At 39.3% G+C, this 18891-nt stretch overlaps 1 protein-coding gene across 4 annotated transcripts; it reads right to left on the reverse strand.

Moving 5' to 3' along the window:
• Window positions 1-1054: 1054 nt before the first annotated feature.
• Window positions 1055-15847, reverse strand: LOC125751222 (uncharacterized). 4 transcript variants are annotated; one of them, XR_007400548.1, is made up of 6 exons: window positions 15788-15844; window positions 15053-15325; window positions 14693-14935; window positions 13839-13955; window positions 13273-13650; window positions 1055-2164 (listed from the first exon to the last, which is right to left on the reverse strand). XR_007400548.1 is itself a non-coding variant. In XM_049029877.1 (5 exons), the coding sequence occupies exons 1-5, from the start codon at window positions 15837-15839 to the stop codon at window positions 2464-2466; spliced, it is 777 nt and encodes a 258-aa protein (XP_048885834.1). In that variant the 5' UTR covers window positions 15840-15847; the 3' UTR covers window positions 1055-2463. The 4 variants fall into 4 exon arrangements, 3 of the variants coding, with proteins under 3 accessions (XP_048885834.1, XP_048885835.1, XP_048885833.1); XM_049029877.1 differs by lacking the exons at window positions 13273-13650; window positions 13839-13955; window positions 14693-14935; window positions 15053-15325 and adding exons at window positions 2748-2864; window positions 3623-3865; window positions 3983-4255 and having other exon boundaries at window positions 1055-2555; window positions 15788-15847; XM_049029878.1 differs by lacking the exons at window positions 13273-13650; window positions 13839-13955; window positions 14693-14935 and adding exons at window positions 2748-2864; window positions 3623-3865 and having other exon boundaries at window positions 1055-2555.
• Between the last annotated feature and the right edge of the window lie 3044 nt (window positions 15848-18891).

Below are 18891 nucleotides of genomic sequence, written 5' to 3' on the forward strand. Positions count from 1 at the left end.
AACCAGATTATAAACCATTCATAAACCCTTTATATGGGTAGCCTTATTGTAAAGTGGCACCCAGATTTTTATGTAGTATATACATGACCACACACACACACACACACATGCCTGAAATTAATACCAGAGCCTGGCCCGTACCTGACACTTTGAGACCGAATCTGACCTGGCAGAAATAGTTCTAACATATCTAACACCCAATCCCAAAATTGTATAAGTATTAGTCATACTTGTATACGGAGGCATTTGCGAGCATTCGCCGTGTTTCTTCCATTGCTAGGTGGGAGCTTGTCAGGTAGCTGAAAGACGAGGGAGAAAGGGAGGGGCAGGTGGAGGACAGGTGTGGGGGTGCAGTGGAAAGCGCAAAAGGGTAAAGGACCTGGCAAGTGCAAACTGTACATTTCCTTAAATCTCGTGAACATAAAACTAACCTAAACACAACCAAATATATGAAAATCTTACTTAAGCTTTCCTGTGCCATCTTAGAAAGCAGAATGAAATCCCAGCTACAGGTGGCAAGACATAGACCTTCATCAGAGCATCAACACGGCAGCTTTTCCATGTGTGCCGTGAGATTCTGTTATTTTCACACACAAAACCAAAAGTGATATGTGACACTCCAGCACAAAACCATACACTTGGGTCAAAAATTAGAAATTAAGATTATGGTATCAAATGAAAGAGCACAATGATTACCAATCAGAATGAAATAGATTTACCTTAGACATGTTTGTCCATGGTACAGTTGAAGCCACTTATAGTGATCACATCTGTATGAGTGAAATTGATCACTATAAGCAGTTTATCAATCCATTATCATAACCACTTAATCAGAGAGAGAGCGTGTGAACTCCACACAGAAAGGACCTTGGACAAAACCCAGGCCTTTCTTGCTGTGAGGCAGCAGCATAACCACTGTGCTACTGTGCCGCCCCAGATGATCATTATAACTGATTTTTTTCTTCTTTGTATCAGACAGATTACCATTTAATTGACATATGTATATTTATTACAAGAAAATAAGGTAATAAAATGGACAGCTTCGCTATTTACGTAATTTTATTGACTGATGATTTATTTCAAAATGCAGTACAGCTGTTTCAAATGCCTTTCAAATAATGATATTGTACAAATTAAATTACTGAAATGTGAATAATTCAAATATGCTATAGGAAAGTACAGTATTGTACATAAATATTCAATTGAGTTTTACTTAAACAGTACATTTTCACAACGTTACATTGTCTCAAAGCGCTTATTGTAGTTTCACTGCTGCATCTCAGTGGCTCATTTTTGGCGGTTTATCAAAAGCTTTGACGCATCTATATTTGTCATTGAGAGATAATGACTTTCTTTTTCCTGTCATGTTTTCTGTGCACACAGCATTAGCCTCAGGTAGCAGCTAGAAGCAGACGGGTAAAGTAGCGCTATTGAAGTAAAGAAAAAAAGAATAATCGCAGTCTTACTTTTTCAATATGTTGTCCTGTTTAAAAAGACCCAAAATAAACAATGGAAGCAAATTACTTGATTATATAAGCAAATTATTTATACAGTATTTGTACAGGATGAATCTGTCCCAAGCTTTTTGATACATATAAGCAGTTGATCCTTATAACCAAGCGGTTTTCACTGTATTAATTAAATAATTTATAAAAATATATCAGTCGTCCATTTGTCATACTTGTGGTATCTAGACATTATGGCACTGTTACTGCACTTTTATCAGAAGCATATTCTCTATTTGTACACTGTTTAGTATTGTCTGTAGTTTTCTTTTAACCAAGAATAGCAAACAGGGAAGCATTCCCATTGCACATGTCCCATAAAGGTCTTTAATAATCAATCTTGTTTAGGACTCTTTGATATGTTCACTCTGAATACTGCAGCTCTTCCAGATATTGTCTCCACAGAAATGTATTTACTGCAGTTACTGAACACCCACTCCTCAACCAGGACACCATCTCTGACAGTCCAAAACATTTTTTTGTTTAATAATGTAAGGGTTTTTATGTATTGTATGCATACATTTACATAATTATATGTGCAAATTAATATCAATGGCCTGGGAGGAATCCAATCATTTATATGTGGAGCATCCACTGTCATTACCAGCTTTAATCACGTCGGTAAAACAATGTTCATACTCTGAGGCAAAGCTGCAGACCTCGTAGTCCCTATAAACCAGGAAGAGCTGAAACGCTACTCAACTGACACTTGGTTTCCCTTCCTTTATCTATATATATATATACCAGCTTTCTGCAAAAAGTCTGTATTAAATTAGTTTATGATTTAATCATGTTGAAATAATAGCTCAGCTTGAGACAGATCCAATAGACATATCCATTGTTCAGTATCGTATGGCTCTGGAGCACATCCCAAAAATCCTGGATTACCAGCAGGATATATAAGACGGTTTAATCAGCTGAACACTGTGATTCTGTAGTCGAACTAAAGTTAGTTGAATCATCTGCACTGCTTTGCAACTCTGACTTCACTGTACACAATATCTTCATTAACTGGAGTTGGTGAGACACTGGAATTTTCTGATTTGGCACCTAAAAAAGAAAATGAAAGGCTCTAGCTAAAATATACCATGACAGGAAATGTATAGGTTATTTTAAAACATGTATGTGCATAATTTATATATGGTCATATCTATATACACAATGATATTTAACTATTCACTAAATCAAAAGCTTAATTTAGACAAAAGGTAATCCTATTAACATATAAAATGCATGACTTACTTAAACGGTGTTTCTTGTACCATCTTAGAAAGCAGAATGAGATCCAAGCCACAGTCAGGCACAGTATCAGGACAGAGACACCGGTCAGAGCAGTCGGACACCAGGCAGTGGGAGTTTCTGTGGGCAGACACAAAATCAAAGTTTCAATGTTTTCAGAAACTATTATTGATAATTTGTAAAAAAAATATATAAAATAATTTAATAAAGGTATATGACTTTGACCGGTGTTTGTGTGTATATATTCATACACACATACATACACACAGTACTGTGCAATAGTCTTAGACGGTCAAAGAAATGATGTTTAAATGATTTTAATTTTGGTGTGTAACTATGCTATTCTGGCTGTGAAAGTGTGTCAGCTTAGCCGTTTCAAAACGTCTGCTAAAATCACCCCAGTATTTGCAGCAACCATACAATACACCCATGCATTAGCAAATGTTATATTGCTATTCAGTATCTCATTGATTTTTCTAACTGATTAAATTAATGAATTAGGTGAGCTGGTGGTAAAATTTAATAAACACACAGAATGGCTGGGGAGCCACAGCAGAGAGGTTTGGGAACTGAAGCAGCGTTTATCTAGCCATCCCACTAGATATCAGTAACTTTTTGGAGAACAGAAGACATTCTTAGTCATTTTTATTGTGGTTTTTTGTTCTTTTTATAATGTTTTTTTTTGTTCTGAACAAAAGTACACTTATTTCAAGGAAAATAGCCTTAAACATTTCTTTTGACTGAGACTTTTGCACAGTGCTGTATAAACTGTACTCTATGCGTGTGTGCATACGCCCGCACACACACACACACACACACACACACACACACACACACACACTATAATGAATGTATATGAATTGATTAATTAAACTTACTTGTACAGTTAAAACTGACAGGTTCGCTCTGTGCACTGCAGCTCTTCTTTTGCACTGTGCAGTGGACGCTTCCTGAAATAACCTCCACGGAAATATATTTACAGCTGGTACTGAATACCTTCTCCTCGCCCAGGACATCGTCTCTGACAGTCCATGTGTACAGAGTATCTTCCCCACTGTCATCAGCACAGTGCAACACAGACGTGCCATGAGTACAAGTGAGGAATTCAACCACAGGGTGACCTAAAAACAGATGAATGAAAAGGATAGATACTGTTCTATTATTTAAGCTACAATTAGAAATCTCTAACATAATGAGTACATCAGTTTTAAACTATGAATGTGAAGTTTTAAACATACCCAGCACCACCAAGTGATGTTTCTCTGTCAGCACATGTTTCCCATCTGAATCATATCCAGATGCAGTAATGTCACCAGTCCAGTTCTTCTGGATGTTAGTCATTTTAAGTGTAAAATTTTGAAAAACTTCAGTTGAGAATTTATAGCTAATTTTACTAGTAGCGATAGCGTTGTCACCATATTTCCATTGTACAGACTTTATACTGTTGTTCTGTATGTGCAGATAAATGGTTTCTCCTCTGATGCAGCATTGCAGCTTCACACTGGTCACACCTTCAAGGACAACAAACACATTTCTTTAGTCAGCAAAATTAAAACAAGCTTCCATTTTAAACATACATAGTAAATACATCTGATTAGATAGTAAAAACTATCACTTTTCACTTAATTTTGCATTTTTGTGCAACTATATGCATTGTGCAAGTTTATGTCACATTACTGACAGTTGTCTATTTCCATCACATGTGTTTCACATGGACAAACTCAGCTTGTGAGAATTTGTATCTTCATTGAATCAGTGCTCAATAAAATAACTTATTTCAAACAATAATCTGAGTTTGAATTTGTATAAATCATAAAGTCTGATATTTCTAACAACCAGCACTAACAAATTATGTCTCTCATAGAAAAGTTATCAGAAACATTACCTGAGAGGAAAGACAAAATAGCCCAGGAGAGTAAATGTGCTTGAATGTCCATATCGATGCTCGTACTGAGCAGGAGTTCAGTGAGAAATGTGGCACCGCAGATTAAAGCTGGCATGTGACCGGATGCTGAGTATAGCACTGCAATTTTCCATTGCTGTATACTACTTTGAATGTGTGTCTTCGTTTTGTTACAAATACCTTTAAATTCAGTTAATGTGTTTAAAATGTACGTCTTGCTTTTACAACAGATTTTATTAATTACTTTTTATCTGTGTGTGTGACATTTACATGATATCACAGAATATGCTGATATAGAGAATGAAAATGAAATATTTACAGGAAGCACAACCTCATTTTCGTCATCACTGATTTTAATAATCCATCAGAATTTGGTTTTGGATGACAGGAGATCAGCAGATTCCTCTTGAGATTCTCTCTGTTCTATTAAGGTACAGATTATAACAGGGGTGGCCAGTCTTATGTGCAAAGGGCCGGTCTGTATGTAGGTTTCTGGAATAACCTTTGGGTCAGCGGTTCAAACCCAGGTCTGAGGCCTCTACAGCCAATCAGCCCTCTAATTAATCCAATTAGGGAATTGCAGCAAAATCTGCATACACTGCGGCCCTTTATGCATAAGATTGGCCACCCCTGCTTAAAAAGCATATTCTGTGACCTATTGATATGAATTCAGGAAACAGCTGAAGACTGTATCTGCAACAGGAAGACAATGAGATGCAGAAAATGGCTGTGGTGAAACATTTATGTGTGAAAAGTCACTGTGGTGTCACAGCGTCCTCCTCTTTAATGACCCATGGAGAATAAGAGCACAGAAAATGCAACTAAGTGACACCGAATAGGAAAGAGCAGAGAGCAGGGATTACAGTCCTGTTTATAAAGACCCTCAAAACAATACTTACATTTTAGGCTACGGTCTTGGGGGCTGTAGGCGAGATGTGTGTGCTTATAGAGAGTTAATTCTGGGAGCGACAGATTGCTTATATACACTCCAGTGACATTATGGTGTCATTGTTGGAAAGTTATTGCTTACATTTTATCCAGTTGTGTTTCTCTAAGTTAAATTGCTTTGTTTAATAAAGGTTGCTGTACTGTCTCTGAATGTTTTAAACCTAGTGGAAGGTGAAGTTGCATCAAGAACGCAAATTAATCTAAAATATACGATTAGATTTTATCATTGTAATCTAATATTTCTCAATGTACTCTGATGTTAACGTATCAACTGGAAAGTCACTTTATACTGTCAGTTACCTGTTTTTCTAAAGCGCTTGTTCCCCTCCTGCTCTTTGGCCTCATGCTTCTGTTAGCGATGTCAGTAACCACAGATACATTCAGAGTCTAATTATAGGTCTCAGGTCTCAGTGAACCAATCACATACAGTAGCCTGATTTCTTAAAGTAACGTAAGAGATGTGGGTTTTAGACATGCCAACAAATGATAAACATGTAGTCAGACCGTTCTTTTCCAACAAAGAAAATTTCTTTTTGATTTTTATTTGCATACACGTTCAGTTATATCGAAATGAACGACCTTGGCCTGGGTGGATTCCAGTCATTAATTTCATATCTCAAACACCCAATGGGATTACTTGCTTTAATGTAAAACAATGTTCCTACTGAGAAATTGTATAATGTTCTGTTGTGAATCTTGGAATTTCGAACAGACAACAACGACAGACACGACATCTGTGTACTCAGACTTTTACCTTATTTTATTTACTCTTCCTTCTCTATATGTCCTATTCCCCAATACTTTAGTGCCCCCTAGTGTCCTGACATGGTTCTACTACACCTCTCCTTCAGTGAATTAACATATAGTGATCCCCACCAGGGGGCGGTATGGTGGTGCAGTGGTTAGCACTATTGCCTCACACCTCTGGGACCCAGGTTCGAGTCTCTGCCTGGGTCACGTGTGTGTGTAGTTTGCATGTTCTCCCCATGTTGTCGTGGGGTTTCGTCCGGGTACTCCACAGTCCAAAAACGTGCTGAGGCTAACTGAAGTTGCTAAATTACCCGTAGGTATGTGTGAGCGGATGGTGTGTGAGTGTGCCCTGCAATGGGCTGGCCCCCCATCCTGGATTGTTCCCTGCCTCGTGCCCATTGCTTCGTGATAGGCTCTGGATCCCCCGCGACCCAGTAGGATAAGCGGTTTGAAAAATGGATGATCCCCGCTATATTGTGGATTTTTCCGTATCCATATTGCGCACCTCGCTTGTGGTCTGATTGTTGTGAGCAAACTGTTTGTGAACTTTTCGTTTTGTTTTAAGCCCTACGATGTAAGGCTTAAACTATAAAAAAATGTTTATTTATCTGGTCTTTCTATATTGCGGATTTTCACCAATCGCTGATGGATCTGGAACGTAACTTCAGCGATAGGTGAGGCATCACTGCATTTCAGTTTTATCATGCTGGTGATAGAACAGAACAGTATTGCAACGGCAGTGTGTCTTTCTTGTAAACATTAACAGCATTACTACTTTTCTGTTAGCATGAACAGCTTAATTTTCCTTCCCTAAGCTGAATTACAGGCCAGTGGTCTGCAGTGGTAACTTTTCGAGTAACTTGACGACGTGTGGTGTAACTTCGCGATTAACCCGTACAACGAAAGGCGAGTAGGTTTTACTCGAGGCATGCTGCTATGGCAATTTACGCTAAGCCTCAAACCTGCTCCGAGCAGTTTTTGTTCTTGGTTAAGTTGAGTTTTCTGCGTAAGCCAGCCCTATATGAGCACCGCCCCTCCAACTACAATTTCTCCAAAGGCAATGCTGGCGTACCTGGATGATCCATGTGACACTGGGGCGCGAATCGTGAGGGACTCTCTCTGTTAATATGTATGAAATGGAGCAATGCCATATAATGTATTAATAACTGTTAGAGAGAAAGTTATTCTGAAAACCAAAGGGATGTGCATTGTTCCCTGTTGTCCACTGATCAAAGCACACTTCACTACATGTGCCTGTCTTGTCTAGTTTCACAGTTATTAACCCATTCATGCATTGTCCCATTGCACATTATACGGATACATGCGCAAATTCAAAAATTTATAAAAATTCGTAAGTAAAGCAATATAGGAAACGAAGGGGTGTGCAGCAGTCACCATGAGCCCAAAATGCTAAACCACCATGTCATTACAGCTGACAGGACTTTTTTATTGTTGACTGAGTGAGTGTTTGAGTGCGGACTACCCTTCGGGGTGGGGAGGGGGGCTAGCTTTCGGCACTGGCAGTGCTCCGGGGACCCCGGGTCCGCTCCTTCTCGCACAACGGGGGGCTGGGGTGCCCACTGAGCCGGCTGGTTAGCTGGCCCTTTTTTCCGTAGGGTAGTAATCTGCCCCCTGGTCTTATGAATCCCAGCCCCTCTCCCCCGTCATTCAACAATATGCCATGTACCCATGTAGGATCTCGGGGTGGGTGTATGCCAGGCACGCTACGGTGCGGAGGGCCATTTACAGGGCTCTTTTTTTCTCAAGTAGGACGTGACACCACTACCTCTTTAAATATTACTCAGCTGATGCATAAACTGCCAACTGAATATACAACTGTGTGCATCTACTCTCCTAGGTCAATGCACACTGCACTTTAAATGCACCACTTATTCCTGTTCACTGTACATTGCAAAATAATCACTTCTTCTGTCACCACTTGCCACTTTACGCACTTTTGCAGTCAATGAACAGTCAGTTGTTCATAGTGCAATCTGAGATTCCTCTTTTCTCCTTTTTCTTCTACTTTCTGTTTTATTCTATTCTATGTATATATTCTATACTGTATATTGTCAAAGTCATTTTGTATCGTCTGCAATTTTTTATACTCTATTGAAAACTGTAATTTAATTCTTTAATTCTTTGGATCGGTCAGGGTTCATTTCACTACATGTACTTGTTATAACTATGTTTGTGACGAATAAAGAATCTTGAACCTCTTGAATCTTATTCACAGTGAGGCACGGCCTTCTGCCTGCCCTTGTTTTAATTTCACTTTAGTCATCACGTACCGGTATACACACAGAGCCTTGGGGGGTGGGGGCACGACTCAGAGGCTGGTGGCTGGAGATGCTAAGGTGGTCTTACTCACCTCTTCAGTGCTGCCGCCCCTCAATTTTATTCACACCATATACATTGAGGGTCTTGGTGGGGGAGTGATATGGAGGAGAGCTATTCACAGGCAGCGCTCCTCCGCACTTCCCCCATCAATTTTAAATCCATCTTAGTTTCCCAGCAGTCATACTCACCCCCTACATCACATGCACTCACATACATCATCACACGCATTGGACACTCCACCTCTCACACAGGTGCATGGGGGAGGAGAGTGGACAGATATTCCTATACCCCTGTTCCCTGCCTGAGATTGGGTGGTTGGTTGGCCCCCTGCTGCCTGGGGTCCTAGGGAGCCTGGCCTTGGCTCATGCGGGAGTGGCTGTCCCCTCGCAGGGTCGGCTGCCTGTTGCCAAGGGTTCTCTAGGGTTCATGCCCTTCTGGCTGCAGGGGCTGCATCTGGGACTCCTGAGGCCATTTTTGAGTTATATCTCTTGATCTGTTGTCTTTGTTTCTGTCTCTCCATTACAGATGCAGTAATTAGTGGCCGGTTATGTGGTTCCTACTTTACTCCCGTCTTTCTTAGCTTATCTCTCTGACTTACTCCTCCTTTTTTTTTGTTTTTTCCTTCTCCTAATCTGTCCTTCCTCTTCGGCCAACTCAGCCACTGCAATATTTCGCACGTGCTAAAAATAAATAAATAAATGAAACAAAAAGAAATTGACCAACATGAGGGGCCCATACAGAGTTTATAGAGCCCCTCATGGTAAAGCAAACATGTTTGGCACAGCAGTGCATTTAGACCATGATTCTGCTTGCTAAAGCTGCTGGACAAGACAGGACATTTTTTTGTAACTAATAACTGCAGGAAAACAAACTAGATTACAGGGGATCAAACAAAAAGAAGGGCAAACAGTAACCAGAGCACATGGGAGCAACAACATTAATGTGAGGATGAGGGAACACTGGCCTGGGAAGCACCTGTATACAGAGCCTAACAAGGGGGCAGAACGAGAGGCAGCTGGAGTACATTACACAAGAGCAGGACATAACACTGCTGTATATTGGAAAAATGCATAGAACCTAAATAGATAATCCCAATAAAATCTATTTTCATGTGATATTTTAAAATGAAGTAATTGTTTTTATGAGTACATTTACATCCACTCTCAGTGGCTAAAATATGTAATATTTCTCATTCTTTTGTAGTTGCATTGACATTTTCAGGTGCATTCAGTCTTACCTTTTGTTATTTTAAATGACATGAAATAAACATGAATACAAAATGTACATACTGTAGTTGCACTTATGCCTAGTTGGCTCTGCGACAGCATGTATGTTTGCAAACTACTATTTGCACCTTCACTTTGGACAAAAGTGTCTGTTAAATATGTACTGTATATGTAAATTTACTTTGTGTTCATAGTGGATTTTTTTCTGAAACCTTTATTTACGATTCTTTTGACAAAAACAAATATTCAAATAATTACATTTTTACAATTGCTAACATTTAAACACATTTCTGTTAATAACTTTGTATTTTCACATGTCTAGTTACAAACAACTTGAAAAAGGCCATGAGAATGTCATTACATGGTCACAAACATCCTGCCCGCAGCTGAAAGCATATTACTTCTCTTAAAGACACGTCTCACTTCCTGTTATTCACCAACACATTTAAAATACATCTGATGTCATGCAAGCGAGTCAGATCCATGTTTTTTACCTGCCTGGCAGGTAGCTGGGAGGAAGGAAAAACACAGACGGGCTGGGTGTACCCTAGAACCAGGAAACACTCCAGAGCATAAGACTAACATGCTGTAGAGTATCTTGGAAGAAAATCATGGGAAATTCATTGTATGGCCCTAAATCTTCATTCTGATGTACAACATTAATTTTTACAACATTTGTTCTTAAGATTTTTTGAATACTCATTTGACAAGAACATATAATAAGCTAGCCAGCAACCACAGCTTAAAAAGCCACGACAGACAATTGGATTACAATAAGTTTATAAAGAAAAAAACAATGCATTATTTGGGTGGGAGGGGGGGTATGTAATGAATATTACAAAGCTGCAGAATGTTTTCGATGCAGCAGCCCTACATGAGGAGGGTAAAAAAAACATATTATGGAGAAAGGCTGAGCTATATTAAATGATATGACAGTCCTTTAAAAATAAATGTTACTATCTTTATTAAGACCCACTATTGGTTTAATACTAGCAGCAGCACAACCAGGAAAGCCAACGATTTACGCGACACTCAGGGATACAAGTTAAACATGCATTACCAGGGTTGCCAGGTCTCACGCATTTGGCGTGACGCTCACACTTTTCACTCTCACGCTCATGCAAGAAATCTTATGGCAATTTTGTATTACAGTGAACCAAACAAAATACAAGACTTGGCATTTTTTGCTTTTTGGTTGCCATTACAGACTTCTATAACATCCCCTTGTGGGGACCAAAACAATGTCCCACTAGGTCAAAATATCAGATTTTGGTACCACTTTACAATAAGGCTCCTTTTTGCCACTTGAAAATGGTAGTAATTCGTTAATAAAAAGAAAAGTGTTACAATTTATTTAAATTTGTATATTTCTTGTGCCATCTTAGAAAGCAGAATGAAATCCTAGCTACAGGTGCAAGACATAGACCTTCATCAGAACATCAACACGGCAGCTTTTCCATGTGTGCCGTGAGATTCTGTTATTTTCACACACAAAACCAAAAGTGATATGTGACACTCCAGCACAAAACCGTACACTTGGGTCAAAAATTTGAAATTAGGATTATGGTATCAAATGAAAGAGCACAAAAAACTCCTCAAAAAATATCTAAAAATACGGCCATGCGACTTCCGTACGGTTTTGTGCTGGTGGGTCACATTTATCAGCTTTCAATAGTATCTTTAGAAATCTCTTTATACAGTAACCTGTTTATTTGTAAAAAAGAAAAAATTTGAACAAGCTTCTGAAATACCCACAATTTAATGTTGTTTTTAAAGTGTTTAGATTTATAAATGATAAAGAAATATATATATATATATATATATATATATATATATATATATATATATATATATATATATATATATATATATATTTAAATGATTACCAATCAGAATGAAATAGATTTACCTTAGACATGTTTGTCCATGGTACAGTTGAAGCCACTTAAAGTGATCACATCTGTATGAGTGAAATTGATCACTATAAGCAGTTTATCAATCCATTATCATAACCACTTAATCAGAGAGAAAGCGTGCGAACTCCATACAGAAAGGATCCGGGACCATACCCAGGCCCTTCTGCTGTGAAGCTGTAGCAGTGTAACCACTGTGCTACTGTGCCGCCCCAGATGATCATTATAACTGATTTTTTTCTTCTTTGAATCAGACAGATTACCATTTAATTGACATATGTATATTTATTACAGGAAAATAAGGTAATAAAATGGACAGCTTCGCTATTTACGTAATTTTATTGACTGATGATTTAAAAATGAATCAGCTGTTTCAAATGCCTTTCAAATAATGATATTGTACAAATTAAATTACTGAACTGTGAATAATTCAAATATGCTATAGGAAAGTACAGTATTGTACATAAATTCAATTGAGTTTTACTTAAACAGTACATTTTCACAACGTTTCATTGTCTCAAAACACTTACTGTAGTTTCGCTGCTGCATCTCAGTGGCTCATTTTTGGCGGTTTATCAAAAGCTTTGATGCATCTATATTTGTCATTGAGAGAGAATGACTTTCTTTTTCCTGTCATGTTTTCTGTGCACACAGCATTAGCCTCAGGTAGCTGCCAGAAGCAGACGGGTAAAGTAGCGCTATTGAAGTAAAGAAAAAAAGAATAATCGCTGTCTTACTTTTTCAGTATGTTGTCCTGTTTGAAAAGACCCAAAATGAACAATGGAAGCAAACTACTTGATTATATAAGCAAATTATTTAAACAGTATTTGTACAGGAATGAATCTGTCGCAAGCTTTTTGATGCATATAAGCGGTTGATCCCTAAAACCATGATCACTGTAAGCAGTTTTCACTGTATTAATTAAATACTTTATAAAATGTATATGAGTCGTCCATATGTCACACTTGTGGTATCTAGACATTATGGCACTGTTACTGCACTTTTATCAGAAGCATATTCTCTATTTGTGCACTGTTTAGTATTGTCTGTAGTTTTCTTTTAACCAAGTATAGCAAACAGGGAAGCATTCCTGTTGCACATGTCCCATAAAGGTCTTTAATAATCAATCTTGTTTAGGACTCTTTGATATTTTCACTCTGAATACTGCAGCTCTTCCAGATATTGTCTCCACAGAAATGTATTTACTGCAGTTACTGAACACCCTCTCCTCAACCAGGACACCATCTCTGACAGTCCAAAACATTTTTTTGTTTAATAACGTAAGGGTTTTTATGTATTGTATGCATACATTTACATAATTATATGTGCAAATTAATATCAATGATCTGAGAGGAATCTAATCATTTATATGTGGAGCATCCACTGTCATTACCAGCTTTAATCAGATTGGTAAAACAATGTTCATACTCTGAGGCAAAGCTGCAGACCTCGTAGTCCCTATAAACCCAGAAGGGCTGAAACGCTACTCAACTGACACTTGGTTTCACTTCCTTTATCTGTACATATACCAGCTTTCTGCAAAAAGTCTCTATTAAATTAGTTTTAAAATTGAAATAATAGCTCAGCTTGAGACAGATCCAATAGACATCTCCATTGTTCAGTATCGTATGGTTCTGGAGCACATCCCAAAAATCCTGGATTACCAGCAAGATATATAAGACGGTTTAATCAGCTGAACACTGTGATTCTGTAGTCGAACTAAAGTTAGTTGAATCATCTGCACTGCTTTGCAACTCTGACTTCACTGTACACAATATCTTCATTAACTGGAGTTGGTGAGACACTGGAATTTTCTGATTTGGCACCTAAAAAAGAAAATGAAAGGCTCTAGCTAAAATATACCCCGACAGGAAATGTATAGACTATTTTAAAACATGTATGTGCATAATTTATATATGGTCATATCTATATACACAATGATATTTAACTCTTCACTAAATCACAAGCTTTAGACAAAAGGTAATCCTATTAACATATAAAATGCATGACTTACTTAAACGGTGTTTCTTGTACCATCTTAGAAAGCAGAATGAGATCCCAGCCACAGTCAGGCACGGCATCAAGACAGAGACGCTGGTCAGAGCAGTTGGACACCAGGCAGTGGGAGTTTCTGTGGGCAGACACAAAATCAAAGTTTCAATGTTTTCAGAAACTATTATTGATCATTTGTAAAAAAATATATAAAATAATTTAATAAAGGTATATGACTTTGACTGGTGTTTGTGTGTATATATACATACATACACACAGTACTGTGCAATAGTGTTAGAGGGTCAAAGAAATGATGTTTAAATGTTTTAATTTTGGTGTGTAACTATGCTATTCTGGCTGGAAAGTGTGTCAGCTTAGCCGTTTCAAAACGTCTGCTAAAATCACCCCAGTATTTGCAGCAACCATACAATACACCCATGCATTAGCAAACTTTGTATTGCTATTCAGTATCTCATTGATTTTTTTAACTGATTAAATTAATGAATTAGGTGAGCAGGTGGTGAAATTTAATAAACACATAGAATGGCTGGGGAGCCACTGCAGAGAGTTTTGGGAACAGAAGCGACATTTATCTAGCCATCCCACTAGATATCAGTAACTTTTTGGAGAACAGAAGAAATTCTTAGTCATTTTTATTGTGGTTTTTTGTTCTTTTTATAATGTTTTTTTCTTTTGTTCTGAGCAAAAGTACACTTATTTCAAAGAAAAACAGCCTTAAACATTTCTTTTGACTCTGAGACTTTTGCACAGTGCTGTACTGTATAAACTGTACTCTATGTGTGATGTGTGTGTCTGTGTATACACACAGACAGACACACTATAATGAATGTATATGAATTGATTAATTAAACTTACTTGTACAGTTAAAGCTGACAGGTTTGCTCTGTGCACTGCAGCTCTTCTTTTGCACTGTGCAGTGGACGCTTCCTGAAATCACCTCCACAGAAATGTGTTTACTGCTGTTACTGAATACCTTCTCCTTGCCCAGGTCTTCGTCTCTGACAGTCCATGTGTACAGAGTATCTTCCCCACTGTCATCAGCACAGTAAAACACCGACGTACCATGAGTACAAGTGAGGAATTCAACCACAGGGTGACCTAAAAACAGATGAATGAAAAGGATAGATACTGTCCTATTATTTAAGCTACAATTAGAAATCTCTAATATAATGAGTACATCAGTTTTAAACTAGGAATGTGAAGTTTTAAACATACCCAGCACCACCAAGTGATGTGTCTCTGTCAGCACATGTTTCCCATCTGAATCATATCCAGATGCAGTAATGTCACCAGTCCAGTTCTTCTGGATGTTGCTAATTTTAAGTGTCCAGTTTTGAAAAATTTCAGCTGAGGATGTAGATTTATTTTCAAATTTGATGTTGTTTTCATGTTTCCATCTTATATCCCTGAGTTTTTGGCTCCTGTTCTGTATGTGCAGATAAACAGTTCCTCCTGCCTTGCAGCATTGCAGGTTTGCGCTGGTCTCACCTTTGAAGAAACGGACACACTATCTTTAGCTATCAACATTAAAATATATTTGAAGGTTAACTTACATGTTTAAATATCCATCCATCCTTCTACTTGTCCTGTACAGGCTCACGGGAGTCTGGAGCCCATCCTGGAAACTATCACCCTGGACGGGGCCCCTCCCCATTGCTTCCCAGTTTAAATGCGAAACTTTGAATACTTTTGCATTTTTGTATAAATATATACATTGTACAAGTTCATGTCACATTATTGTCAGTTGTCTATTTTCTTTCACTTGTATTTCACAAGGACAGACTCAGTCAGAGTTCAAATCTTGAATTAGAAATTGAAACAGTGCTCAGTGAAATTACGTATTTCAAACAATAAAGTTAGATTTTTTTGTAAGTCATCAAGTCTGATTATTCTAATGTAACCAGCATCGCGAAACTATGTTTCTCGTAGAAAAGTTATCAGAAACATTACCTGAGAGGAAAGACAAAATAGCCCAGGAGAGTAAATGTGCTTGAATGTCCATATCGATGCTCGTACTGAGCAGGAGTTTAGTGAGATATGTGGCACCGCAGATTAAAGCTGACATGTGACCGGATGCTAAAGAAAGCACATTTTCCATTACTGTACAGTACTTTCTGTGTCTCTTGTTTTTGTTACAAATACCTTTATATACAGTTAATGTGTTTAAAATGTACGTCTTGCTTTTACAACAAGATTTTATTAATTACTATTTATCTGTGTGACATTTACATGATATCACAGAATATACTGATATAGAGAATGAAAATGAAATATTTATAGGAAGCACAACCTCATTTTTGTCATCACTGATTTTAATGTTCCGTTAGAATTTGGTTTTAAATGACAGGAGATCAGTAGATTCCTCTTGAGATTCTCTCTATTCTATCAAGGTACAGATTATAACACGGGTGGCCAGTCTTATGTGCAAAGGGCCGGTCTGTATGCAGGTTTCTGGAATAACCTTTGGGTCAGCGGTTCAAACCCAGGTCTACAGCCAATCAGCCCTCTAATTAATCTAATTAGGGAATTGTAGCAAAATCTGCATACACTGAACTGGTTTCTTCGGCACTATACTGTAGACTGTAGCTGCAACAGGAACACAATAAGATGCAGAAAGTGGCTGTGGTGAGACATTTATGTGTAAAAAGTCACTGTGGGGTCACAGCGTCCTCCTCTTTAATGACCCATGGAGAATAAGAGCACAGAAAATGCAACTAAGTGACACCGAATAGGAAAGAGCAGAGAACAGGGATTACAGTCCTGTTTATAAAGCCCCTCAAAACAATACTTATATTTTAGGCTACGGTCTTGGGGGCTGTAGGTGAGATGTGTGTGCTTATAGAGAGTTAACTCTGGGAGCGACAGATTGCTTATATACACTCCAGTGACATTATGGTGTCATTGTTGGAAAGGTATTACTTACATTTTATCCAGTTGTATTTTTCTAAGTTAAATTGCTTTGTTTAATAAAGGCTGCAGTACTGTCTCTGAATGTTTTAAATCTAGTGGAAGGTGAAGTTACATCAAGAAAGCAAATTAATCTAAAATATATGATTAGATTTTATCATTGTAATCTAATATTTCTCAGTGTACTCTGATGTTAACGTATCAACTGGAAAGTCACTTTATACTGTCAGTTACCTGTTTTTCTAAAGCGCTTGTTCCCCTCCTGCTCTTTGGTCTCATGCTTCTGTTAGCGATGTCACTAACCACAGATACATTCAGAGTCTAATTATAGGTCTCAGGTCTCAGTGAACCAATCACATACAGTAGCCTGATTTCTTAAATTAACTTAAGAGATGTGGGTTTTAGACATGCCAACAAATGATAAACATGTAGTCAGACAGTTCTTTTCCAACAAAGAAAATTTCTTTTTTATTTCTGTTTGCATACCATTCAGTTCCACAGGTAATTATATCAAAATGAATGACCTTGGCCTGGGTGGATTCCAGTCATTAATTTCATATCTCAAACACCCAATGGGATTACTTGCTTTAATGTAAAACAATGATCCTACTGAGAAATTGTATAATGTTCTGTTGTGAATCTTGGAATTTCGAACAGACAACAACGACAGACTCTGTGAACTCAGACTTTTAACTGCAGACTTGTCAGCTGCAGAGCCCTCCAGAGGCAGACAAATACTTTAAAGTCTCTGTGGCTGAGCACTGACGAGCTTTCCGAGACAGAGTGTGTTGCTTGCTCGCGCTGCCTGGGCTTGCCGATTCACGGCCCTCTGAGCTGATGGATCACATACTAGCTCTCCTAGGTGACCATCAGCCCTGCATTATTTTTAGGGAGCTTTTCTTACAACAGCTGCCCGCAGAGGTGCGGGGAGCGTTAGCTAATCTCCCGCTTAAAGACTGCAGGGAGCTTGCTAGGGAGGCCGACAAAGTGCACACCGCCAGGCTGGCAGCTTGTTCAGCCATGTGGGCCCGAAGCTCGGATAGTTCCCCGCCGCGTGCCGATGGTACCGTCTCGGACGCGCAGAGGAGCAGTATACCAGGCCTCTGCTTCTACCATGCGCAGTTCGGTGACAAAGCAAAAAAATGCACGGCCCCTTGCCTTTAGCGGCAGTGAGCGTCGGCCGTTCCGGGTTCCGGTGGAGTTTTGTAGTGGCAAAGGTGTCCACCCCCCTGTTGGGTGCCAATTTTTTTATGCATTAACAACCTGCTGGTGGACAGAAAACCCCAGCGCCTGGTTGATGCCAGGACTTTCCATCTTTCCATTCAGTGCTGTGCTCGCGCAGCAGGGCTGGTTCATGTCAGCTGTCTAGCACCTCGGGGGTCAACTGACACCTTCGCCCGGCTGCTGGCGAAGATCCCAGACCTCACCTGGCCCTCCTCTACATCTGTCATGGCCAAGCACGGTGTTGAACACCACATTGCCACGACAGGGCCACCAGTCCTTGCCCGACGCCTCGATACAGGTACATTGGCCATCACTAGGGCAGAGTTTGCTGCATTGGAGAGCCTCGGTATTGTTCGGCCTTCCAGCAACACCTGGGCCTCCCCTCTGCATATGGTGCCCAAGCCAGATGGGGGATGGCACCCGTGTGGCGATTATCACCGGCTTAATGATGCCACAACCCCGGATCCCACACAAACAGGACTTTTCTACTCCGGCGGTAGCTGGACACCCAGCCTCCCAGCCCATTGTGACTCTTTCTGGTCGAGTGGCCCAGCCTCCTCGCAAGTTGTCTGTGTTTGTGAATTCTGGGGGGGGGGGGGGGGGCGTGTGTAGGGGCTCCTACCATTTAGGCAGAATTTACATTCTCCCTTACCTATGCTCATGCGCGCACGGTGTGGCGATCATGCATGCCCAAGCGGGGATTCTTGTGTCGCGCGCTTTTCAGTGTTGTACTGTAGGCACACTGAAATAAAGACTCCTGCTTTTTGGCGCTCGACTTGTAGTGACTGCCTCTTTACTTTATTTTCCTTCCCTAAGCTGAAGGACAGGCCAGGCCACCACATGGACATCACATGGAGCCTTGGTAATGCATTTTGTCATGCCACAGTGTCCCTGGTGACTTGTTCTCCCTTCAGTAGGATATC

The sequence above is a fragment of the Brienomyrus brachyistius genome, chromosome 10 (assembly GCF_023856365.1).
Source record: "Brienomyrus brachyistius isolate T26 chromosome 10, BBRACH_0.4, whole genome shotgun sequence".
NCBI lineage: Eukaryota > Metazoa > Chordata > Actinopteri > Osteoglossiformes > Mormyridae > Brienomyrus > Brienomyrus brachyistius.